Source organism: Aethalodelphis obliquidens, unplaced genomic scaffold (genome assembly GCF_003676395.1).
Source record: "Aethalodelphis obliquidens isolate GAN/ISIS:26980383/991018 unplaced genomic scaffold, ASM367639v1 scaffold43, whole genome shotgun sequence".
NCBI classification, from domain to species: Eukaryota; Metazoa; Chordata; class Mammalia; order Artiodactyla; family Delphinidae; genus Aethalodelphis; species Aethalodelphis obliquidens.
Window position 1 is genome coordinate 3,400,620 of NW_020837987.1, and position 26,702 is coordinate 3,427,321.

At 39.8% G+C, this 26,702-nt stretch overlaps 1 protein-coding gene across 1 annotated transcript in view; it reads left to right on the forward strand.

Annotated features, from left to right (window-relative positions):
• The window catches only part of TDRD12 (tudor domain containing 12), an 81,586-nt gene that overhangs the window by 39,980 nt on the left and 14,904 nt on the right, over positions 1-26,702 (forward strand). The window contains exons 10-22 of the mRNA XM_027079323.1: positions 1,256-1,332; positions 4,199-4,279; positions 5,682-5,742; positions 6,081-6,188; positions 8,340-8,525; positions 10,375-10,534; positions 11,017-11,144; positions 12,818-13,009; positions 13,253-13,381; positions 14,147-14,264; positions 14,870-15,009; positions 15,143-15,363; positions 17,868-17,967. Of these exons, the coding sequence (XP_026935124.1) occupies positions 1,256-1,332; positions 4,199-4,279; positions 5,682-5,742; positions 6,081-6,188; positions 8,340-8,525; positions 10,375-10,534; positions 11,017-11,144; positions 12,818-13,009; positions 13,253-13,381; positions 14,147-14,264; positions 14,870-15,009; positions 15,143-15,363; positions 17,868-17,967 (1,701 nt within the window). The remainder of the gene's footprint in view (positions 1-1,255; positions 1,333-4,198; positions 4,280-5,681; positions 5,743-6,080; positions 6,189-8,339; positions 8,526-10,374; positions 10,535-11,016; positions 11,145-12,817; positions 13,010-13,252; positions 13,382-14,146; positions 14,265-14,869; positions 15,010-15,142; positions 15,364-17,867; positions 17,968-26,702) is intronic.

Genomic DNA, 26,702 nt, shown 5'->3' on the forward strand with positions numbered 1-26,702 from the left:
CTGGAAATAATTAATGAGCTGCAATGTATACTGTTAACTCCCAGAAATATTACTAAGTGAAAAGAAAAAGCATGCTTTATTCTTCATGTTAAAAAACATGTTACAGGACTTCCCTGGTGGCGCAGTGGTTGAGAGTCCCCCTGTCAATGCAGGGGACATGGGTTCGCGCCCCGGTCTGGGAAGATCCCACATGCCGCGTAGCGGCTGGGCCCGTGAGCCGTGGCCGCTGAGCCTGCGCATCTGGAGCCTGTGCTCCACAACAGGAGAGGCCACAACAGTGAGAGGCCCACATACCGCAAAAAAACCACAAAAAACAAAAAACCATGTTATATATACTATATACTCTTGAAATGCATTGAGTATTTCTGGAAGTCCACGTTGAAAATAAGGAGATAGCTCTAGGTAGGCATAGAAAACCTAGGTGGTTTAATTTTCTTGAAGTCTTAATTTTCACTGTATATGATTTTGTATTTTATGTATTTCATAGCAGACGCATGTATTATCTAGTAAGGGTTTCCCAAAAGGAATATGTGAGTCCGGAAGAGACTTCTTAAAAATTACTTAAATTGGGGCTTCCCTGGTGGCGCAGTGGTTGAGAGTCCGCCTGCCGATGCAGGGGATGTGGGTTTGTGCCCCGGTCCGGGAAGATCCCACATGCCGCGGAGCGGCTGGGCCCGTGAGCCATGGCCGCTGAGCCTGCGCGTCCGGAGCCTGTGCTCCGCAACGGGAGAGGCCACAACAGTGAGAGGCCCGCGTATCGCCACACACACACAAAAAAAATTACTTAAATTTATAAAGATTTAGTAATCATGGCTTATAAATAAAATTTCCAAGTGGGAGACACTTTTAAACTCAAATCCTTGTTCTCGGCTTACTGACCACTCTACAAAAGTGGGTATTTATTCTCATTTTAACAAGGGTGTAAAAATCTGGAATTATGGGACACTCTGATAGTTAAGGTCAAGTCTAACCTGTCCCTCCAGGTCTTTTGAAAAGACAGGTGAAAGTAATTCCAGGACATTTTAACTACTGATTATATGAAGAGGCAACTGCCCGCTATTTGGACATTTCAATCTAGTGGTTATAGCAGTGGCATAATCACCCAGCTCTCCAGTTCTTGGTCTCTTCATATCTGTGTTGCCTGAATGTTATCTGGGATGGTTGTCTATGAGAATAACTCCCATGGAATTTTGGTTCCTCAAGAATGTATATCATGTTAGCATAATTATTCTTTCTGAAAAAAATTTTTTTACAGTGTGTTGAGTCTTCAGTGTATTGGCCAATGAAAAGAGGCACAACCATGTATGCCGATCCAGATACACCAGCAGCAAGGTATGATTGAAAACCAGTGTAATTGACTAGAGACTTAAGTATAATATTGTTTTATACAGCATTCTGTAAGATTGATGATAGAAGAATATCCAATTTCAAAAAAAGAGTGACCTTGGAAGTATCGATTAAACATATATTAATTTAAAATTAAAATGTTTGACAACTGGCTAGCAGCACCGTTGACCAAAAAGTGGTAGTGATTCTTGTCTCCTTGTTACCTTATCAGACAAAGTTGTGTCTGTAAGGCAGGTCCAGTGACACTGTCTTGATGTAAAGGATGGGTAAATGTGGGCCAGATGGCAGTTCAAGTTGGTGGAAAGCAAAGAATGGTCTGTTACATTTTTGAAGATGAGCATCAAAGACTTTGTAACCCTGTCCTCATCAAGATCCATGTCAGTGATACTAATGAGATCACAGAAAGGATGTATTGTAATGTTATACATTTCACATATAGTGTAAGATCTTAAAATGGGAAGCTTCCATTTCTCCCTTTCTGAACTTTATGCTAGTGTTGTCATACATTTTATTTATACGTTTGTTATAAATGCTGGAATCTATTATTGTTTGTATTTAAGCAGTGATTTTTCTTTTAGAGGGATTTAAATAAATAGTAAGAAAAATTATATATTTACCCACGTAGTTACCATCCATGCTTTTCAGTTTTTGTGTAGATGCAGATTTCCATCTGGTACCATTTTCCTTCTACCTGAAGGACCTCCTTTTCTATTTCTTGTATTATGGGTCTGCTGGTGATGAATTCTTTCAGCTTTTGTATGTCTGAAAAAATATTTTAGCTTCATTTAAAAAAAAAACAAAACCTTTGCAAGGATAGAATTCAAGGTTTAAATTTCTTTTCCCCTGTGTTTTAAAGATGTTGCCCCACCATCTGCTTGCTCATATTGTTGCCAGTGCAAAATCTACCGTCGTCTTTTTTCTTTGTTCCTCTGTGTGCAGCATGTCTGTTTCCTCTGCTTTTAAGATTTTCTCTTTATTGCTGGTTTGAACAGTTTAATTATTGTATCACATGTCTTGGTGTAGTTTTGCTCACGTTTCTTATGCTTGGGGATCATTAGGGTTCTTCATTTGTAGGTTTCTGTCTTTTCATCAAATTGGGTAAGTATTCAGCTGTTATTCTACAGATATTTTCTCTGCACTCATCTCTTTCTTCTCTCCTTTTGAGACTCTTATGAGACAAATGTCCCTGAGGGTCTGTTCATTTTTGCAACCTTTTCTTCTTGCTGTTTGTCATATTAATAATTCTGCTGATCTATGTTTAATTGACTTTTCTGTCATCTGCATTTGCTACTGAGCCCATCCAGTGAATTTTTTATTTGATGTATTATGTTTTATAATTAAATAAAATTTTTATTTAATTTTTTTCTAATCTGTATTTTTTTTTGCTGAGAAGAAAGGAGCGTTCTTATCATGCCGTTCAATAGTGCTCCCTTTTCCTTTTCTTATGGAGCATGGCTATAAGAGCTGCTTGATAATTCACACTTCGGAGCTGTGCTGGGGTTGGCACCTGTTGATTATCTTTTCCCTCTACAGTCTGTCTGATTTTCCTGATTCTTTGTATGTCAAGTAATTTTGGATTGCATCCTGGATATTTTGAATATTATGGTATGAGACTGGTTTAGAATCCTCTGGAGGCTGTTGACTTCGTTGTTTTTGTTGTTTGTTTTAGCAGGAGGTCATCACTTCCTTAAGGTTCAGACCTCAAACTCTGTCTCACTTGCCGTGGGTGGTGATTGCGGCCCTGTTTCTAAGTCTTTCGTACCCTGCTTTGGGCCTGTTCTGAATATGCTCAACTTGGGGTGAGCGTGGGACTTCTTTTGGGGCCATAAAAAGAAATAAGGGATTCCCCCCCCCCCACCCCGCCACCCAGCTCTCTATCTCTTTTTTTTTCCCCAGGATTTTCCTCACATTCGCCATTTTCTAGGTGCTCTCTCTCTCTCTGTTCCTCTGACCAGGTAGATGGTTTCTTGTGGAGAAGCTACCATGCAGTTCTGTGTGATTGGGGCTGCTTGTGTAATAAAATAGCAATAGAAATAAGAGAGGAAAAATGAGGGGGGTTTTCCTTGTACAGTCTTTAGACTACTGGGTCCCTATTTCCTGGTTCCTTAGAGGGAGGGAGAAGTTTTCTCTCAGGGTTTTAAGTGACCGCACTGCCGTTACCACTGCAGCATGCAGCTCCGTGATCAGAGCTGCCCTTGGGGCAGGGCCAGGAGAGGAAGAGAAGAGAGAAGTCGGGATTCCTTACATCCTCTGGTTTAAGGCCCTTCCCTGTTCTCTGGCTTGAAATACAGTCGGCCCTCCTTATTCACAGCTCCTGCATCCTCACTGACACAGGTCCCTTGGGTACGGAGGGCTGACTGTACTGCACCATCTTATATGAGCATCCATGGATCTCGGTATCTGCAGGGCTCCTGGAACCAGTCCCCTGTAGATACTAAGGGATGACGGTGGAGAGTTTCTCTCAGGGTTTTTGATGTCTGCATCTTCTACGCCATTCTGCAACTCAGGCTGCCCTCAGCTCAACACCAAGGGAAAGCCAGGAAACTCTCCATAGCTCTGGTGGCTTTTCACGTTTTGACTTCTCTCCGCTGTAGTTGCGTACTTCGTCCCAAGTTTCTAGTTGTAATCAGTAAGGAAGAGAGGATGTAGTGGACTTGCTCCCTCTTGGCAGCCCAGGACTGTCAAGATGGTTTTCATACTCAAAGGACTCAGTTTCAGTTCTCACAGAATTTACTGAAGTTGATCAGCTTATTCCAGTGGAACTTCTTAAATTTCCTCCCAGAAAGTAATGGTATTTTGAGGTTGGGGATAAATGGGTTCAGAAATTTTAATAAAAGTTTTTGATTTCTAGTGCTTTATGTCAGAAGTCAAATGAGAAACCACTTAGATTGGCTGAGAAGAAAGGATACAATGAGAAGAACGTCTGTGTGAAGTACGGATTTTTTTCTTGGCCTAAATTTTTAATTTAAATAATTGTAAACAACAGTATAAGCAGGAAGAATTGAAAATATGATTTTATTATTAATTTCAAACCTGCATTCCCATAAAGTAAATAAATATATACACACACACGTTTTTTCTTTTCCATTTGCTAGAGTAGATTTTTCTGTTTAAAGCTTTGTTCCACTGTAAATAGTCATTCTCTACCTCCTGTTCCTGATTCTCTTGTCAAGTGAACAGTTTTATGAAACAAATTATACATAGTCGATCTTTTGGGGCTATTGATTTTATATGGGTTGGTGCTTGCTTTCTTCCCAGTTTTCTGACGTTAAGTAGATCTACCACCTGCTGGAGAAACTGTTTAATTATTTGCAGTGTAGAACTTCAGGATTTTTGGGGGTTTTTTTGTCCCGCCAGATTCACAAAGTATTCACTTACAAGGTGTTAACAATAGAGCGATCACTTCATTTTATACTTCTTTAGTCCACAAAATATTTTCCTACCCATTTTTATGATTTCTTACCCTGCTAGCTTAAAAACGCTCTTACGTTCCCAGTAACTGTGGCTGCTCTCAAACCACCAGAGTGACAAAGTGTTTGAGACAGTTCAGAAGTGGGTGGGTTGTACTGCCTCCACTAACTGGCCTGAGATGACTGGGGAGAGGGTGTTGACCCTACAGCCATTTTGGTGTCCCGACTTCCCAGAGGCCACTCTGTGGCCCTGTGATGTCCCCTTGCCCAGCAGGAGGTCCTCACCGTGTCCAGGGCCGAGGGCTCTGAAGGCCGCCATGGAGCCCGTGGGTCTGGGGGTGGCTGTTAATGTACCAGAGGTGACATCCTCTTACCCAGGCATCCCTCCACCTAATACCTGAAAGTTGTGGTGCTACAGCAGGTTATTTTCCTTGGAACCAAAGACCTTGGTTATCCATGCAGCCCGTTTCTTTTAGCTACATGCCCTTTACTTAGAACCCACTGGTGAAATGACATCAGTTATTCTATCAGTCTGTGGTGGGTTCCAGGGAACCTTGAAGTGATTAAAGATCGAACAGCAAAAAAAGGAAGGAGGCAGTGGGTTTCTTAGAAGCAACATGAGATGACCTAGTGATCATGCAGTCTTTCTCCATGTCCAGAGCAAGTGGTCCTGGGATTGGCAGTGCTGTGTCCACAGAGCAGGGCCCAGTGGGGGAGGGAGAGGGGGCAAGCATGAGACTGGCAAGACCCCCATGGCCCCTTATGTAGCAATAGACAAGGCAGAACAGAACAAGCAGGAATGTCATAGCCATGCCTTGGGAGGCAGAGTTCATTTTGCCTCTATCGAGGAAGAATTAGAATAGTAGCTCAACTGAAGAAATATAAACACTCCTTTCTTCTTCAAATTATCCTTTTATTTTACAGATTATTGCAGTTTCTAAATCCTGATCATTTGAGAGCCGATGGAATCTCTGATCTGCAGCAGGTATGGCAAACACCCGCAAGAGAAAGCTGTTTACTCTTTAAATCCTTCTCCTTCCTCCCTCAAGATTTGAGATATGAAGAGAAACTCCTTGCATGGAGGACTTTACCTGAAGATATCCTTTTAGAAATTATCTAATGAATTATTGCTTTAGAGACATGGCTCTTTTGGGTAATGGATAATCTTCCTTTTATTTTGGTAATTTTGGTGGGTTTTTATAAGCATATAAACTTAGGGTTTTACATGGAAACCAGACTCTTATAGCTTCTTTATTTCCATAAAGTTCTTGGTATTCTGTGCTAACACCACAGGGCAGAGCCATCTGACATCTGTGTTCTTAGTTGCAGAAGCTGAAGTCGGGCTCCCGGCTGCCCTTGGTCGTTCTGCGGACCAGGGTCGAGCCCTGCTTGTCCATCAACACGGCGCCACTCTCGGCAGACCTGAAAAAGGTGACGGGGCTCAGACCAGGCTTGTGAAGGAGGACTGACCTGCCCTAACATAGAAAGATTTTTAATAAAACAGTTTTAAGTTTGCATTTATATAATTTCTTTGCTTTTGAAATTTTCTTTTAAGATTTTATTATTAATTTCTCATTTATTCTTAAAGTCGAGGTTAACTTCTTATAAGTGAATAATTCTTTTGTGGAGAAACCTAAGTGCTTTTCTGAAATAAGTTTTCAAATGCGCCTCTGAAAAGGGGCTTAGAAGGGGCACAAGTAGTCAGGGCAGTTAGAATGTACTTCTTAGTATTCTTTTCAGAATTGTGTTATAGACCTGTGGTTTCACTCATCAGTTTAGATCATAAATCTTTATCTACTTCCCTCTTGATATTGAAAAAAAGTAAAAACAAAAAAACTACAAGGATGAATAGAATGAGAGCGGAGCCTTTATTGGACAAGAAATTTCTACAGGCTTTTGGAAGATGGAAAAGAAGCAGCCAGGATGGCTGACCACCTGAGGAAGGAGTGACACGGGGAGGGCAGTGAACTTCCTGCCTTGTTTCCTGAACATCTTCAGCCAGTTTCTCAGGAACGAGATTGGAGGCTCTGTTTGGAGAAACCGAATGGCCCTAGAGAATGACCTTGCGGTGATGCTGTTTTCGAATCCTCTCAGTAAAAATGCATGCTCGCTGCCTGTCTCCTTGCAGTGATGTGACGCTCACATGGTGATGAGCTCTGCCCTGCCTGCGGATATAGTCAGCTTTCAGTGTCCTCCATGTGAGCAGACATCAGGGATCCTTGGACATTGGAAGAAAGCCTTAACCTAGGGGGGAAAAAAAAAAAAAAGACCAAAACAAACTCTGAAAGAAACAAACAATGTAAGGAGTGGAAGAAAACATTAGAAAATAGATATCCTCAGAGATAAGAGAAGATATTGCTTGGATTTAACAATAATAGGGTGCTACTAAAAACAAAAGGAACAGTCAGATAAAAAGGACTCTTAGAAATAAAAAATGCTACGGAAATAAAAAAAACAGTAGATATGAGAGGTAAGATAGAAGTTAACAATCAGAAAGTAGAACACAAAGACAAAGAGATGGAAATGGGGGGGAAAAGAGAATTTGAGGGTCAATTTGAGGTCTCGTATCTGAGTGGGATTTCTAGAAGGAATGACAGCAGAGGACCGAAAATTCTGAGAATAACACATGGACACTTTCCTTACTTAATGGATATGACTTTCTAAATTAAGAGGGTTTGCTGACCAGAGACCCAGCACAACCGAGGAGCAGGAGCGTAGACACGTTGCTACGAAGCATCTGAACTGGAGGGATTCAGAGATCGTGAAAGCTTCCAGAGAGAAGAAACCCATCCCACGGCGGGGTCAGGAATCAGAATGACTTCAGACTCTCCCACAGTTGACCAGAGGAGCAGTGACTCCACAATTCTCGTGAAAAGTTATTTCCAGCCTAGAGGTCTGTACTCAAACCATTACTGAAGTGTAAGGATAGAATGAAGACATTTTCACACGTGCAGAATCTCAGATTTCCTTCCCCTGTACCCTTTGTCGAGAAGCTACCGAAATTTGTGCTCCACCAGACCAAGAAATTCAACGGAGAAAGTTGCAGCAAAAAGGGTGATGTTGCAGGGGAATCCCAGTCCCGAGTGCAGCTGGGGTTCAGGGCCGGGGGATGAGACCTTCAGAGAGAGGACGGTGCTGATGAGTTCAGCCTGTTGGCAGATCTCATCAGTGTGGCTGGAGGACTCTCCTCTGTGGAACATTTGGGAGGTTTTGATGGCAGCGAATTACATAGAAAAATAAGGAAACAAAGGCAAGTTTTTAAAAAACTTTCTAAGTGGAGCTGATGCACCAGCAGTTTATCAGGAGGAAGAGAAGCCACGTCTTTGCTGTGGTGAAATGTTAAAGCACCTCGTGCTTCAGCAGACTGCCTATTGGATCCTTTCAGTTGGGAGCCCAGAAAAGCAGGAGTCTTTTGAGCAGGAGTTTGTTGCTGGAAAAGATTCAGGGGGGACTTATTAAGTTAGGTCTTGGATAATACCAGATTAAGCAATGTATACTCGTTACTGGGGTAAAGTGAGCAATGAGAAGTTTATTAGTTTTCTGGGTTTTATTGTTGTTTTGGTTGTTGTTGATGTTTTGTAGGCTCTTCAAAGAAATAAGTTTCCGGGCCCCAGCCACACTGAATCTTACTCTTGGCCTCCCATAGCACGTGGCTGTGACATGGTGGTCATTTCTCATTGTGGAAATGACCCTTTGTTGTACCTTCCACCACTGCTTACGATTTTGCAAACAGGGGGCTGCTACAAGTCATTACCAAGTAGAAATGGAGTAAGTTGAAGACATTTTTGTTTAACAACAAAATGGATTAAATATTTATTTTAAATTTGACACCTAACCTTTGGTAAAGTTTAAGTTACATTAAAACTGGCAGGGGGCTTCCCTGGTGGCGCAGTGGTTGAGAGTCTGCCTGCCGATGCAGGGGACACAGGTTCGTGCCCCGGTCCGGGAAGATCCCACATGCCGCGGAGCGGCTGGGCCCGTGAGCCATGGCTGCTGAGCCTGCGCATCCGGAGCCTGTGCTCTGCAACGGGAGAGGCCACAACAGTGAGAGGCCCGCGTACCGCAAAAAAAACCCCAAAAAGCAAAAACAAAAAACAAACAAAAAAAAAACTGGCAGAACAGAGACCATCCTATGAGAAACTCTTTTCTCAACACAGTCACTGATTCTCTCACACTGATTCTTTCCGAGAACCCCTAGTTGTGAGCCATCGGCTGAGTTGGGAGAGTCCCGGCTTTTAGTGATGACTGTACAGTTTATAGAATTATCTAACTGATTCGATTCACGTAATTATCATGGCAAACCCTTGAGATGGTCGTGCCGTGTATTGTTTTCACTATTTTATAGATGAGAAAATTAAGCTCATGAAAAGTTACTGGTAAAAGTTCTTACCTGCTGACAAGCGTGACAAGAAGTGGGACTTGAACTTAGGATTTCTGTCATCTTGTCCCTCTTCTTTAAATTATCTTCACAGAACCCCACACTGTTTTATAATCCCACTTTATTTTTCCCACTCATAAGAATCAGTTAATAGCTGAGAAGGATGATGGAAAGGAAAGAAATTGCATGCGAGGGTCAAATGATGGTGAGTGAGTGACATCTGCTTTGCTGGGGTTTTGGCTGTTAGGTGAATGGATGTGTATGAGACCCGTCTCAGATCTTCTCCCAAGATACACTACAGATGGTTCCATCACTCATTATAAGGTGAAAAATAGCAGTGCAAAAGACAATTCGAATTTCATCTTAGGAAAGATACTAGTTTATTTTTCTGATTATGCCATGTAGTTTAACGGGTTCTCTTTGGAAATCTGTGTTGGCTATGTTACGATGTATTGACTTAATAATATTAAATGGATACATTTGTATCACTCAATCAGGTAGCAGCTGAGCCCACTGATGAGATGCAGCTTGTGTTGAGATAGACCCCTGGCCGGACCAGAAAGGAATGTCCAGGTCTGACCCTTGTGTCCACTCTGCTTTTTCCGCATCTCCAGGGTCAGTCTGCATTTAGGCGTGAGCCCTGGAAGCAGGCGCTTGCCTGCGTCTGCGTAAAAATAAGAGGAGACTCATTCTTGTCTTCAGTTAATTGAGGGCATGTGTCCAGGAAGGTGTTTGGCAGGCAGATGTCGAGAGATATCTGCAGGATAGTGGAGGGCAGGGGTCAGATGGTGCAGCAGGGAACTTAGTCTCCTAAGGAAGTGACATTAACCTTTTTCAGGGCCCCTTTCAGGAGGCAGTTCATCCTTGTGCTTAGCAGCAGGAGGTTTGGAGCCAGATTGCCTGCTTCTTCTGAATATTAGCTGTGCAGCCTTGGGCAACAAACTTCACCTTTCTGTCCCTTAGGCTCCTCATCTGTGAAATGAGGTAGTAATAGGTCTCACCCTGTAAGGGGACTTTAAGGACTAAATGATTTAATACTTGTGCATAGTTTAAGCCCCAGCAGAATCTGAGTCAGTGTGTCTGAATCCATTCTAGTGAAATTATGTTTTGACTTTTCTGACCTGCATGACAGTGATGATAGCGAAAACTTACAGTGCTTACTGTGTACAGGGAGATGCTCTGCATGTCTTTGAGTCTTAACCTTTGTCCAAAATTATGTGAATTTATTTGTCTTTGCAGCCTCTGGCAGTCATCTTGTGCCCTGGGTGGAAAAAGGCCCAATTGGTTTTTGAATTATTGGGAGACTATAGCGTGTCCTCCAGGCCTGTTGTTCATCCTGTGGTATTAACAATCGGACTCCACAAAGATGAAGCCAAAAATATGAAGCTTCCAAGTGGGTGTAAGCATCCTTTCCAAGCTATTTGGTTTTCCCTAGAGAACACAGTGGAAGCCTGCTCAGGCAGGCCTGGGAGCCAGCACTGACCCGGGGCTTGTGTGGTGATCAGCCAGACGTCACTTGTCAGTTACCGATCAGTGTTGGCGGTGAAGGTTTACTCTTGGCTTACATCTGTTTTACTGAGAAAACTAAGTCTTTTCATTCATTTATCAACTAGTTATTAAGCACTTACTGTTTTATTAGCTGTTGACTAAAACCACCCCCTGCCTTTCAGGAGCTCAAAACCTGGTGGGAACACAGGTGTTTAGTCAGACAGTACAGGGGCAGCCTGGGCAGGCCTCTTCTCACACCCACCTGAGTAAGAAACACAGGGTTTATTTCATTGAAAGGCATTTCTAGAAAGTATGTGGAATCTTAGCAAAGGAAACGTTAGAAAAACCTGTGGAAAATCTAAGGCGTTAACTGTGTTTTCTTTTAAAATGTAGGCAATGTAATTGTTACAACACCACATAGCCTCCTGAGACTTCTCAAATATCAAAGCTTGTTATTTCTTAGACTCTGTCATCTGATTTTGGATGAGGTGGAAATATTATTCTCTGAAGCTAATGAGCAAGTAAGTATGCCATTTATTTAGATGTCATTACTACTCAGAAATATATATATATGTTATATATATATATATATATATAAAAATATGTAAAATTAAAGTCTTTCAGTAGTCAGGAAACGTGTCTAGTTGGGAAGAAGCTGGTTAATCTAAAAAATGTTTCCCTTTAAGTGCTATAATTAAGAGGAGAGAACATTTATCTGAATTTCCCACCCAATGTTAAAGTTCTCTTTGAAGAGCAAAATTTCTTTCCCAGGGACATTTTCTAAAATCAATATTTTTCTGGTTATGTAAGCAATACTTCTATTTTAGAAAATTTGAGAAATAGAGAAGAACCCTTGAAAAACCCCAACATCCATAATCTTATGCTCAGAGGTTACGTAACCACTGTTACTGTTTTAGAGTATTTCTTTTCTTTTTGTAACTCCTGTGTCTATTGATACATATAATTAATAATATCAGGACCTTATTTTATGTATTAGTTTGTAACTTGCATTTCAGTGAACAGCATTGTGAGTATTGCTACCAACTGTTCTCTAGCATGATTGTTACTGTTACCTTGTTTTATGTATTGGTTTGTAACTTGCATTTCAGTGAACCGCATTGTGAGTGGATATTGCTACTAACTGTTCTCTAGCATGATTGTTACTGTTACCTTATTTTATGTATTAGTTTGTAACTTGCATTTCAGTGAACAGCATTGTGAGTATTGCTACTAACTGTTCTCTAGCATGATTGTTACTGCTACCTTATTTTATGTATTAGTTTGTAACTTGCATTTCAGTGAACAGCATTGTGAGTATTGCTACTAACTGTTCTCTACTGGCCATGTGGTATTGAACCCTGTGGACATAACATAACTTATTTTCTGATTGTCTTATATATGGACATTTAGCATCATTTGTGTGTATGTGTGTAGCTGAAAAAACATCTTTTGGCACGTGTTTTCTTAGGATAAATTCCTAGGAAGGGGATTAATGGATCAAAGGCTATGAATTCTTAAAAGGCACTTGTTGGAAGCGGTGTAGCATGAAGGTCAGGAGCATTCCTTTGGGAGCAGCAGTGGCCCCAAGGTCAAGCCCAGGCTTTGTGACTTACTGACTGCCTCAGTTCTTATTTGCAAAGCTAGTATCTGGAACACTGCCTTGTTCAGTGGCACTCTGAAAGTGTAGATGGGTTTGCACTCCCTCTGGCAGTGTGCCTCCGCGCCACACTGCCTGCACCCCTGGCAGTAGGAGGCCCTCGTCCAGCTTTCTTTTCTAGGCTGATTGTTACACGTGGCATCTGATTTGCTTAATCTGTATTTCCTTGATTACTTCGTTAAATTGAGCATTAACTCATACTGGCCGTTTGTACCCATTCTTCTAGGAGCTGCTTGTTCATTTCCTTCGCTTGTTTTCTTTCACTGGGATCATCTTTTTCTAACTAGTTTGTAGAAGTTTTTATATAAGGCTGTTCATCCTTTGTTACCTGTGTTACCGGTATTTACCTAGATGTTTGTTTTAATTTTGTCTATACATAAACATTTTTCCTTTTTAGTTTTTTCTTTTACTTTCATGTTTAAAGACCTTTCTCATTCTGAGAACAGAAAATATACATTCCTTACATTTTATGTTCTGTCAAACTAATTATTAGTTTCTTTTGAAATAAAAGTGAAATTAATTATGCTGATTTTTTAGATGTTTCCTATATTAGATAACTTTAAAAAAATTATTGAAGTTGAAGAAAGGGAATCTGCCCCACATCAGATTGTTGCAGTTGGAGTTCATTGGAACAGACATATAGAGCAGTTAATCAAAGAGTTCATGAACGACCCCTACATTGTGATCACAGCCATGGAGGAGGCTGCCCTCTATGGCAGTGTCCAACAGGTAAAGAGTCCTGGGTGTGTGTGGTGGGGGGTTGGTAAGCCCAAGCAAGTAACCTTTATTCATGGCTTAATATTAAAAGATTACAGTATTAATTTCATATACAATCTGTAACTGTGTATTTAAATTTATATTGCTTTTCTATACCTTCTTTCCTATTAAAATTATGACTTTGCCATAAAAAGTAAAACTGGAGCACCTTGAACATTTTTTAAAAATCCCACTGTTTCTGCATTTCATTACCAGGTAGTACGTCTTTGCCTGGAATGTGAAAAGACCTCCACTTTACTCCAGACTCTTGATTTCGTTCCAAGTCAGGCACAAAAGACCTTGATCTTCACCGGTTCTGTAGCTGAAACAGAAATAGTGTGTAAGGTGAGCCCTTCCACACATGAAACGTTCTTACTGCTTGTTTAGACCGTGGTTGAATCTTGAGTCACCCGAGAATCACTTGGAGTAGTTACGTATTTGACAGGGAAATAGCCTTCCCATGGAAGCCAGCGGTCCACAAGGGGGACCTGGCAGAGCGTGAAAAGGATCTGGTTCATGAAAAAGTGCCAACATCTTCTGAACCCTCTATTTAAGACAATAGAGACGATGATGCTAAAGTATATCATCATTTAGCCAATTGGCTAAAGATTTATTTAATCTAATTGTATATAAATTAATGCTAAAGTGTAGAAATGAGGCCAAATACAAAAGAATCAGTAGTGCACCGACCTTTAGCAAAGATGAACTAGCAGGTATAGTGAAAAACAACAGTACCCTCTTGACAATAGTACCATAAATTTCATGTATACGTACACATATCTCTACAGATAATCTGTGTAGGTAAGTATACATGCACACAGGTATATATACACGCACATATATGTATGTACACGTTATTTCAAAAGGAAGGAAAATAGTTTTAGCAAAATAATGTTTGTTTCACTGGAGCAAGTTTTTAGATATAAACCATAGAATTTTGAAAATATATTTCTTTAAATTTACAACCATTTCTTTCTTAGAATTAGTGGATCAGTGAGGTGAGACGCTCACAGATAATTTTAAATGATTTGTATCGATAATTATTGATGAAAAATTATCTTCAAGCTTATGTTCCTGACTGTGAACTGGCCCCTTTGGTTTCATCTTTAGGTAGTAGAAAGCAGTTCTGTGTTTTGTTTGAAAATGCATAAAGAAATGACTTTTAATTTAAAAAGTGTTTCAGAACAGTGGAAGAAGAAGTTAAGTTCTGGTTCTCACATTGTATTAGGTAAGTATTTTAATTTCTACTTGTATTTAGAGAAGGCTGAGCTAATAGGAATCATGTCTTCAATTCATTCATTTATTTACCTCCTCCAAATTTCTCATCATTTCCCAGATTTATTGAGAATGTATTAGTAATGTGAATTTCAAAGTGAAAATTAACCTTGGCTATGATTTTGATACTGAGGTGGAATCCAAGTGTCTCAGGTTAGTAGGCAGCGAGCGGCCCTTGGGCTAGCCGTGCTCCCTGCAGTTCCAGCTCAAGGATCACTGTCATATGTATATGCCTGTGATGAAGCTTGTCGTAAATGATTGTTAACTTTAATATTGGAAATATAAAAGTCAAAACGTATAAAAGAAGTGAAAACCATATGGGCAGCCAAGATTTGTAATAGAGGCATTTTTCGAGTTAAAAAGGAGACCATTTTTCTCTGGAATTTAATTACTGGGCTTTGACATTTTGGGAAAAGAAATGGGAAGGAAGTTTCTTTGCATCTGAAAAGTAAAATGCAGTAAAGAAATGTTTTGAAGTATGGTTCCTGGAATTGTTCTGTAAAGTATGTGCAGTAAAATTCCAGCTTCATTTGAAATTGTCCGAATCCTTTTCTCCAGCCTTAACAGATGATTGCACACCACTCTTGGCCATCACCGATGCCACGTGTGTGATTCACTTCAGCTTTCCTTCCTCGCCGAAAGTTTTTGGTGGACGCCTGTATTGCATGTCTGATCATTTTCAGAGTTTAACTGAACAGGTTTGATTAATTTATATTATCACTTAATGTTTCACTGGCGTTTTCCACATAATGACAAATGCAGAGTCCGGAAAGTTTTATCATTTAGACCGGTACGGATGATCTGCTTCCTTTATTCACCCCCAATTTTAAGGGTTCTCCTGCAGAACAGAGAGAGAAAAAAACCAAATCTGTGTTGCTGCTGACGGAGAGAAATGCCTGCCATGCAGTTGGCGTCCTGCGCTACTTGGAGCGAGCAGATACCAAGATTCCTTCAGAGCTCTACGAGTTTACTGCAAGGGTTCTGGAAGCCAAAGAAGATAAAAAAGCCAGAAGGCCTCTTTGTCCGTATCTTAAGGCTTTTGGTTTTTGCAAGTAAGCCAGTCATCTTTTTCATAACTGACATGTAGCATACAGTAAACTGCACAGATGATAAGTTTACAGCTTGATGATTGTCATATGCATATGCAGCCCACGTGAGCTACGGCCCAGCTCTGAGGGAGCCCCTGCAAGGTCCCCTCCTGTTCCTTCCCAATTTGAAGTAACCACCCTCACGCTATCTACCAGCACTGACTAACTTTGCTTGTTTTAGAATTTTATATACATGGAATTGTAGTGTGCTCCATCTGTCAATACTGTCTGTGGCATTCATCCATGTTGTTGCATGTATTGGTATTTTATTTATTTATTTACTTTGTGGCTTAGAATTCCATTGTGTGGGGACTTCCCTGGTGGTCCAGTGGTAAAGAATCCACCTTCCAATGCAGGGGACGCAGGCTCGATCCCTGGTCGGGGAGCTAGCATCCCACATCCCACAGGGCAACTAAGCCCATGTGCCACAACTACTGAGCTCACGCACCTCAACTAGAGAGCCCGCATGCCACAAACTGCTACAGAGTCCACACGCTGTGGAACCCGCGCCACAACTAGAGAGAGAAAACCCGCACGCCACAACTAGAGAGAAGCCCGCGTGCCGCAATGAAGAGCCCACGCACCACAACAAAAGATCCCAAGTACCGCAACGATGATCCCGTGTGCTGCGATTAAGACCTGATGCAGCAAGATAAATAAATAAATATTTTTTAAAAATTCTGTTATATGAATATATCACGATGTATATATCCATTCTACTCTTGACGGGCCTGTGAGTTGTATTATGTATGAAGCTTCCATGAACACTCTTGTACGTGTCCTTTTCTGGAACTATGCACCCGTTTCTCTTGGGTATATATTATACTCTGGAGTGGTATTGCTGGGTCATGGGGTAGACTTGTGTTTAACTTTGCCAGAGCGGTTGGTCATCTTGTGATCCCACCAGGTGTGTGTGAGGGAGTTTGGGTTGCTGTATCCTCACCAACACTTAGTATTCATGGGGGTGCAGGGGAAAACCATTGTTATTTTAATTTGCATTTCCCTAAGAATTCATGACGTTGAATGGCTTTTCAACATGATTGTAGGACATTGGACATCCTTTTTTGTGAAATGCCTGTTCAGGTCTTTTGCCCGTTTTTAAAATGGGGTATTTATTGGTTTATAGGAATAATTTGTTTATTCTTGATACAACTGCTTTGTCAGAGATATGCATATATGCTTTGAGAAACTTCTCCCAGTCTGTGGCTTGCCTTTTCACTCTTTTAAGAGTCTTCCAATGGACGGACATTTTTAATTTTGATGAAATGTTTGATGGTTACTGTTTGATTGTGTTTTAATATAAGAGATAAATTGCCTATCTCTAGATCATGAAGACATTCCTCTATATTTTCTTCTAGAAGTTTTATAGATTTAGCTTTACACATGTAGGCATATAATCTCTATTGAATTAATTTTTGTGTATAGTGTTTGATATGGGGCAAGGTTTACTTTTTTCTGTATGGATAATCTCTTGCTCCAGCATTCTTTATTTAAAACACTGTTGTGTTCTCACTGAGTTGGTGCCTTTGACATAACCCAGACGATAGCATATGTGATCCATTTGTGGACTCTCTCTGTTACATTGGTCTATTTGTCTGTTCTTACACCAGTGCTACACTTTTTTAAGTACTGTAGCTTATAGTGGGTCTTGGGAAATGGTATTTAAGTCCTCCAACTTTGCTCTTCTTCAAGGTTTTTTTGGCATTTTAAGTCTAATGCATCTCCATGTTTATTTTAGAAAGGGTTGTCAGCTTCTTCAAAAACGTTGCTGGAATTTTGATAACTGCATTGATTATATGAATCAATTTGGAGAACTTGGATATATCTTAACAGTCAGGAGATCCCCGAGTCAGGGATCCAGACACGATGCCAATACTTGATCAGTGGATCTCTGGGACTGAGTAGTAGATGTCTGTTAGATATCTACTGGATTGAATTTAATTTTAAGATAACTATTGAAATTAACTTCTTTGAATTATGTACATTATCCAGGTTATTAGCAGCAATTTCCATTATGCCTTTAAATAAAATATTGAATTTTAAAACTGAAGCTTTAACTATTTCTCAGTTTGGGTTACGGAATGGCTCCTGGTTTAGAGGTTCATTGGCCCCTGTTGTGGGTTATAGTGATGTGTTTCTGAGTCAGAGTCTTTATTTTGGAAGTATATTTTGTTCATTTACGTACTGCATTTAAGACTGTCTGGAGAAGTAATGCAGTAACTCTGTCCTTTGAGTTTACTTAGTGCCAGTTGAACTTTAGGATCCTTTCCACTTATTCACACACCGTTAGTGTCACCTGAGGGATCTAATTAGCGTTACAGCATTTGGTTACTTAACTTTACAGCGTTTGGAATACAGGTTCTCTGATTTCGATTCTAGATTAATTTTCCTGGTGAATACTTTAAAATTCATGTTGAAAATTGTTATTTTTTTTTTCCTGGTTTTAAAATCCTGTTCCTTTTTTTCAGAGACAAAAGGATCTGTCCTGATCGACACCATGTTAATCCAGAAGTAGACATGCCAAGGAAGTTATCCAGCCAAACTCTACCAGTGTTTGGATACATAAAAGTAAGTCCTATTAAAGAACTTGTCCAATGATTAATGGTCATTTTAATGAACAACTTTCATTCTTTAAGAGGTAGAATTTAATAGAAGGCAATTATGACAGTACTAATTACCACCATTAATCTGACAGTAGGCACTTATTTTAAGGGTTCTTATACGGTGCCTTATTTCAAGGTGCCAGTTCATTCATAAAACCAAGATCAAACTGGAAGATAGATAAACCACTTAAATTTAGGGATTTCTTAGTTATCTTTTTAGAAAGAAAGTTGTTTCCCTTTGGGGACTATTAAAAATAATGTGATGATTACACGAACCTTTTCAGATCATCCATGATTATTCCTTTGGGGAATATTCTGAGATACAGATAGAGTTGCTGAGTTGAGTTGTCACTTTCTTGTGAATCTTTTTTTTTTATTTATTTATTATTTCTTCCTTTCTTTTTGAGTTTGAGTGTTCTGCCTTCACCTTCCCTTTCCCTTAGGGCGAATGTGTTATGTTCATTCATGCTTGTGCTCCTCCTTGTGTGGCTATGCTGTACTCGTTTCCTGGGGCTGTTGTACAAATACCATGAACTGGGTGCCTTAAAACCGCACAAGTTTATTCTCTCACAGTCCTGGAAGCCAGAGTTTGAAATCAAGGTGTCAGCAGGCTGTGCTCCGTCTGAAGACTCCCTTTCCTGCTTCTTCCAGCTGCTGTTGACTCCAGGCGTGCCCTGGCCTGTCCTCACCTCGTGGCCACATCCCTCCAGTCTCTGCCTCATCTTCACATCACCCTCTCCTCTTCTCTCTGTGCCTCTTACAAAGCACACGTGTCAATGGATAAAGGGCCCACGCCCATAATCCACAGTGATCTCCTCACCCAGAGATACTTAATTACATCTGCAAACACCTTTTTTCCAAATAAGGTCACAGTCACAGATGGTGGGAGTTAGCACAGAGACAGTTTTCTTTGGGGGCGTGGCAGGAGGCACGGATTACCATTCAACCCCATACAGTTTTCATTGATGAAATGATTTTTGTCTTTAAATTCTGATTCTTCCCAAGTTCTATCACCTCATTTCTACATTTTAAAATTCTGACTTATGTGGTTCTTTTATATCATGTGTCACTTTCTTAATAAGCTGAAAGGCAGCTAGTTTTGAAATTGGAGTACAGTTTTCATCTGTTTTGTGGACACATTTTTCTGGTGGCCTTCATTGTCTCTAGGGACTGTTATTCTGCTTCTTATTCTCTTTTTTATTATTGTAACTTAATATGGGATTTGACCTTGATACTTTGCTGTTGCTCATTTTTCGGTAAAATTCCTTTTCCTTAAATTTGAGGAGGAGGTGTGGGTCAGGATAGCTTTTCTAATTTCACAGAGTTTCCATTTCTGTTGTTTCCATGTCTGGTTTAAAAAAAAAAAAAAATGAAAACACAGTTTCTGAGATTTCTGAGATGCCCTGGCTCTGTGCCCCTCACCCAGGTACATCTGGCCTTTCTCTTCCTTCATCTCTCTTGTCCCTGGGTGGACAGTTGGGAGATTTCACAGGGGCCCAGCCTTCACCCACTATCAGAATGCAGGAAAGCCTTCCAGTGCAGCTGCCCTTGTCACCCAGGCCCACCGTGTTTTCAATGAACACCTGCTGCCTCTTGTGGAATCCTCCTGTTGCTAGTCTTTCAGACGAGCTCATACCTCCCAGTGCTGCTTCCTGCACACACAGTGATACCACGCAGGTCTTGTGATGTGGGTGGTTTTTACTCATCTGCTATTTTTGTTGTTGTTATCTAAATTAATAGATTTTATTTTTTTGAGCAGTTTTAGTTTTACAGAAAAACTGAGCAGAAAATACAGAGTTCCCCTGTACTCTCCCCCGGCGCCCCCAACAGTTTCCCCTATTATTAGCATCTTTCATTATTGTGGTCCATGTGTGATAATAGATGAGCCAATATTGATAATTATTATTAACTAAAGCCTACAGTTTAAGTTAAGCTTCACTCCTTGCAGCGTACGTTCTATGGACTTTGCCAAGTGTGTGATGACACATATCCACCGTTACAGTATCACACAACACTTTCACTGCCCTGAAGGTCCCCTGTGCACTCCACCTGTCCATCCCTTTACCTCTTCCCCAGAATTCCTAGCAGTCACCGATCTTTTTACCGTCTCTGTAGTTTTGCCTTTTTCAAATGTGATATAGTTGCGGTCATACAGGGTGTAGGTTTTTTGAACTGGCTTCTTTGATTTAGCAGTTTGCATTTAAGGTTCTTCCATGCCTTTTTGTGGCTTAATCGTTTCTTTTTATGGCTGAATATGCTACAGTTTGTTTATCCATTCACCTATTGAAGGACATCTTGGTTGCTTCCAATTTTTGGCAATTATGAATAATGCTAGGATAAATATTCAAGTGCAGGTTTTTGTGTAGACAGAAGTTTTCAACTCATTTGGGTAAATACCAAAGAGTGTGACTGTTGTGTGTGATTATGTATATAGTAAGACTATGTTTTGCTTTGTAAGAAACTACAAAACTGGTTTCTGAAGTGACTATACCATTTTACATTCTTACCAGCAATGAATGAATGAGACTTCTTGTTGTTCCACATCCTTGCCAGTGTTTGACGTTGTCAGTGTTTTAGATCTTAGCCATTCAGTCAGGTGTGTAGTGGTATCTCATTGTCTTAATTTGCAATTCCCTGATGACGTGATGTTGAGCACCTTTTCATATGCTTATTTATCAGCCGTAATCTTCTTTGCTGAAATAGCTGTGAGATAATATGTTCAGGTTTTTTGCCCATTTTTTAATTGAGTTGTTTGTTCTCTTATTATTGAGTTTTAAGCGTTCTTTGTATATTTTGGATCCCAGTCTTATCAGATACGTGTTTCGTAAAAATTTCCTCCCAGCCATTGGCTTGTCTTTTCATTTTCTTTATATAGTCAGCTCTCGTTATCCGTAGATTCAACCAACCTCAAATCTAAAATATTTGGCAAGCAAGACTTGAATTTGCAGTGGTCCAGCAACTATTTACATAGCATTTACCTTGTATTTACAACTATTTACATAGCATTTACATTGTATTTACAATTATTTACATAGCATTTACATTGTATTAGGTATTATGAATAATCTAGGGATGATTTGAAGTATATCCTTAGGCTGTCCTTAGGTTATATGCAAATCCTTACACCATTTTATGTAAGGGACTTAAGCATCCAATAATTTTGGTATTCACAGGGGGTCCTGGAACCAATCCTCCGTGGATACTAAAAGATGATTATAGTGCCATTTGGACAGCAGAAGTTTTTAATTTTAATGAAGTCCAACTTTCCAATTTTTTCTATCACAGACTGTGCTTTTGTTGTTGTATCCAAAGAGTCAGTGCCAAACCCAGGGTCACCTGGAGTTTCTCCTATGTTATCATCCTCATCTGCTTTTATTTTGGGGTCCATGGGGATGTTTTGTTAATTACGTTTTGTTGCAGTATGTCCCTGGCTTTGGCTTTGCTGTCTCACTGCTCTGTCTGTCTTTATGTGGGGGATTCAGCGAGAGTCAAAAAATATGACACCTCACTGTGGCCACCTTCCCAGAACCCCTCTAACCAAGACCTTCCTTTTTATTTAATTTAATTTATTTTTTTACTTTATTGAAGTATAGTTGATTTTCAATGTAGTGTTAGTTTCTGTTGTACAGCCAAGACTGATTCAGATACATACATACATTTATATATATATATATATATTCTTGTTCATATTCTTTTCCATTATGGTTTATTACAGGATATTGAATATAGTTCCCTGTGCTATACAGTAGGACCTTGTTGTTGTTTATCTGTTTTATATGTATTAGTTTGTATCAGCTAATCTCAAACTCCTAATTTATCCCTCCCCCACCCCCTTTCCTCTTTGACAACCATAAGTTTTCTGTGTCTGTCAGTCTGTTTCTGTTACGTAAATAAGGTCATTTGTGTCATATTTTAGATTCCATGTATAAGTGATATCATATAATATTTGTCTTTCTCTGTCTGGCTTGTTTCACTCAGTATGATCATCTCTAGGTCCATCCATGTTGCTGCAAATAGCATTATTTCATTCTTTTTTATGGCTGAGTAATATTCCATTGTGTATATATTACCACATCTTCTTTATCCATGCATCTGTTGATGGACATTTAGGTTGCTTCCATGTCTTGACTGTTGTAAATAGTGCTGCTATGAACATTGGGGTGCATGTATCTTTTCGAATTAGAGTTTTCTCTGGATATATGCCCAGGAGTGGAATTGCTGGATCATATGCTAGCTCTATTTTTAGTTTGTGAAGGAACCTCCATGCTGTTTTCCATAGTGTCTGCACCAGTTTACATTCCCACCAACAGTGTAGGAGGATTCCCTTTTCTCCACATCCTCTCCAGCATTTATTGTTTGTAAACTTTTTAATGATGGCCATTCTGACCGGTGTGAGGTGGTACCTCATTGTAGTTTTGATTTGCATTTCTCTAATATTTAGTGACATTGAGCATCTTTTCATGTGCCTTTTGGCCATCTCTGTGTCTTCTTTGGAGAAATGGCCTTCTGCCCATTTTTTCATTGGTTATTTGTTTTTGTTTTAGAGTTGTATGAGCTGTTTGTATATTTTGGAAATTAAGCCCTTGTCAGTCACATGATTTGCAAATATTTTCTTCTGTTCCATAGGTTGTCTTTTCATTTTGTTTATGGTTTCCTTTGCTCTGCAAAAGCTTATTACCTTGATTAGGCCCCATTTGTGTACTTTTACTTTTATTTCTGTTGCCTTCAGAGACTGACCTAAGAAAACATTGGTACGATTTATGTCAGAGAATGTTTCGCCTATGTCCTCTTCTAGAAGTTTTATGGTGTCATGCCTTATATTTAAGTCTTTAAGCCATTTTGAGTTTATTTTTGTTTATGTTGTGAGGGTGTGTTCTAACTTCATTGATTTACATGCAGCTGTCCAACTTTCCCAACACCACTTGCTGAAGAGACTGTCTTTTCTCCATTGTATATTCTTGCCTCCTTTGTTGGAGATTAATTGACTGTAGGTGTGTGGGTTTATTTCTGGGCTCTCTATTCTGTTCCATTGATCCATATGTCTGTTTTTGTGCCAGTATCACACTGTTCTGATTACTGTAGCTTTGTAGTATTGTCAGAAGTCTGGGAGAGTTATGCCTCCAGTTTTGTTCTTTTTCCTCAGGATTGCTTTGGAAATTCTGGGCCTTTTATGGTTCCATATATATTTAAGGATTATTCTAGTTCTGTGAAAAATGTCATGGATAATTTGATAGGGATCACATTAAATGTGTGAATTGCTTTGGGTAGTATGGCCATTTTAACAATATTCATTCTTCCAGTCCAAGAGCATGGGATATCTTTCTATTGAATCATCTTCAATTTCCGTTATCAGTGTTTTATAGTTCTGAACATACAAGTCTTTCACATCCTTGGTCGGGTTGATTCCTAAGTATTTTATTTTTAAAAGGGATTTTTTTTTTTTTTTTTTTTTACTTTCCCTTTCTGATATTTCATTGTTAGCATAAAGACATGCAACAAATTTCTGTATGTTAATCTTGTATCTTGCTACCTTGCTGAGTTCATTCATCAGTTCTAGTAGTTTTTGTGTGGAGTCTTCAGGGTTTTCTATATACAGTATCATGTCGTCTGCCTATAATGATACTTTCACCTCTTCTCTTCCAGTTTGGATGCCTTTTATTTCTTTCTCTTGTCTGATTGCTGTGGCTAGGACTTCCAATACTACATTGAATAGAAGTGGTGGGAATGGGCACACTTGTCTTGTTCCAGATCTTAACAGGAAGAAAGGCTTTCAGCTTTTACCATTGAGTGTTACGTTGGCTGTGGATGTGTCATAAATAGCTTTTATTATGTTGAGATATGTTCCCTCTATACCCACTTTAGTAAGAGTTTTTATCATGAATGGATGTTGAATTTTATCAAATGCTTTTTCTGCATCTATTGACATGACCATGTGGTTTTTATCTTTACTTTTGTTGATGGAGTGTATCACATTTTTTGATTTGCATATGTTGAACCATCCTTGTGACCCTGGGATGAATCCAACTTGATCGTGGTGTGTGATCTTTTTTATGTGTTGTTGGATTCAGTTTGCTAATATTTGATTGAGAATTTTTGCAACTATATTCGTCAAAGATATTGGCCTGTGATTTTATTTTGTGGTATTATCTTTGTCTGCTTTTGGTATCAGGGTGATAGTGGCTTCATAGAATGACTTTGGGAGTGTTCCCTCCTCTTCAATCTTTTGGAAGAGTTTGAGAAGGATTGGTAATAGTTGTTCTTTGTATGTTTGGTAGAATTTCCCAGTGAAGCCATCTGGTCCTGGACTTTTGTTTGCAGGGAGTTTTTAAATTACATACCCCTGGTTCCCAGGGGATCTGCTTTCTGTCACTATGGTTTTGTCTTTTACTGGAATTTCGTATTAATGGAATTGTACAGTATGTGGTCTTTTGAGTCTGATTTCTGTTCCTCAGTGTATTATCTTTGAGATTCGCCTGTTTTCTATTTTATTGCTGTGTAGGATTCCACTGTATGTTTGTCTGTTCACAAATTGATGGACATTTGGGTTGTTGACAGTTTCTGGCTGCTTCGATCATTTGTGTTACATCTTTGACAGTACATGTTCTTTTCTCTGGAGTAAGACCTAGGAGTGGAATTGCTGAGTCATATGGTAAGTGTATGTTTGTAAGAAACTGCCAAACAGTTTTCTAAAGAGGTGGAACCATTGGCATTCTGACCAGCACTGCACGCAAGAATTCCAGTTGATCCACATTCTCATCAGTACTTGGTATTCTCAGTCTGTAATTTTTGCCACTCTGTTGCATTTGCACTGTTATCTTATTTGTGTTACCCTGGTGATAAAGAATCTTAGACATCTTTCCACTGCTTACTAGCCATTTGTATCTCTTCTCTTGTTAACTTTTCTGTTTAGAATTCTTGCCCATTTTTTATTTGGGTTTCCTTCTTGTTGAGTTTTAACAGTTCTTTATATATTTTAGATATCCTTTGTCAGATATATTGCAAATGTTTTCTCCCAGTGGAAAAGCAAAAGTTTTTAATTTTGATGAAGCCTAGTTTTTTACTTTTTTTTTGTTTGTTTTGTTTTTTTTTGTTTTTTACTTTTTTATTTTGTATTTTGTGCTTTTCATGCCATAAGAAATCTTTGCCTACCATATGGTTGCAAAGATTTTTCCCAGTGTTTTTATTCTAGAAGCTGTATAGTTTTACATTTAGCTCTGTGATCCACCTCAAATTAACTTTTGTGTGTGGCAGAGTTTTTTAAAAGGAGGCAAGATTTTTTCTTCTGGATAATTGGTCACTCCAGCATCATTTAGTATAAAGACCTTCTTTTCCCCCTAAATTATATTGACACCTTTGACAAAAATTAGGAGACCATATATGTGATTTCTGAATTCTTTTTTTTTTTTTTTTTACTATTTATTTATTTATTTGGCTGTGTCAGGTCTTAGTTGCAGCACGCGGGCTCTTTGTTACAGTGCATGGGCTCTCTGGGTGCGGTACGCAGGCTCTAGAGTACACAGGCTTAGTTGCCCCCCTTGCACGTGGGTTCTTAGTTCCCCGACCAGGGATCGAACCTGCGTCCCCTGCACTGGAAGGCAGATTCTTAACCACTAGACCACCAGGGAAGTCCTGATTTCTGAATTCTTTATTCTGCTCCTTGGTTTCTTTGTCCTTATACAGTATCACACTGGCTTGATTACTGTAGCTTTATAATCTTGAAAACTGGTGGGTAAGTCTTCCAACGTTGCCTGTCTTCTTCAATATCCTTTTGACTGTTACTTCGCATGTCCATATAAAATTTTAGAATCAGGTTATCAATATCTATTATACTTAGAATCCTGGTGGGATTTTGCTTGGCATTGCGTTGAGTCTGATACCAAACCAACCTTGGGTCCACTTGCCTGTGTGCATGGTAAAGCCGCTCTACTGACACCAGGTTGTAGTGAAGGAAGTCCAGCGTCTACTGTAAGGTGCCAATACAAGGAGAACGAGTGGCTCATGCTTTAAAAACCCGCAACTCCCCAGTGGGTTTCAGGAAACCATTTTTAAGGCCAGGTGAGAGATGGGGAGTGACAGGGTAGGTGATCAGCTCCTGCACAATTCTCTGATTGGTTGATGGTGAGATAACAGAGTGGTGTCACGGGGGTTAACATTATCAATCCTTAGGCCCCTGTAGGCCTGGGGGCTATGTGCTCATTGGTCATCAAGTAGTTAACATCTTCTATTTGGTGAGGGGTTTTCACATCTGTAAAACAACTCAGGAAACATGCACAGATACAATTACCTGGGCGCTTCAGAGAGAAGCTAAAGCAGAGGATGTGGGGGAGGGGTCTGCCGTGGGAAGGCCCCACAGGGTCCTACTCGGTTTCGAGTCTATAGATTAACACGGGAAGAATTGACATCTTAGCAGTACTGAGTCTCCTTAGTCCGTTAACGTGGCGTATCACTCGTTTGTCTCGGTCGCCTTTAATTTTCTGAGCAACGTGTTACAGTTTTCAGTAGATGGATCTTCTACTTTTTGTGTTAAACTCATCCCTAGTATTTCATGTTTTTGGATGTCATTGTTATTTTTCTAATTGTTTTAGAAATGTGATGGATTTCTGTATCTTACCTTGTGTCCTGCAACCGTAACAAACTGAGTTACTGGCGAGAGGGGCATCGAAACAGGTGGGGAGGTGTGTGGCCAGAAGGGACCGTCCC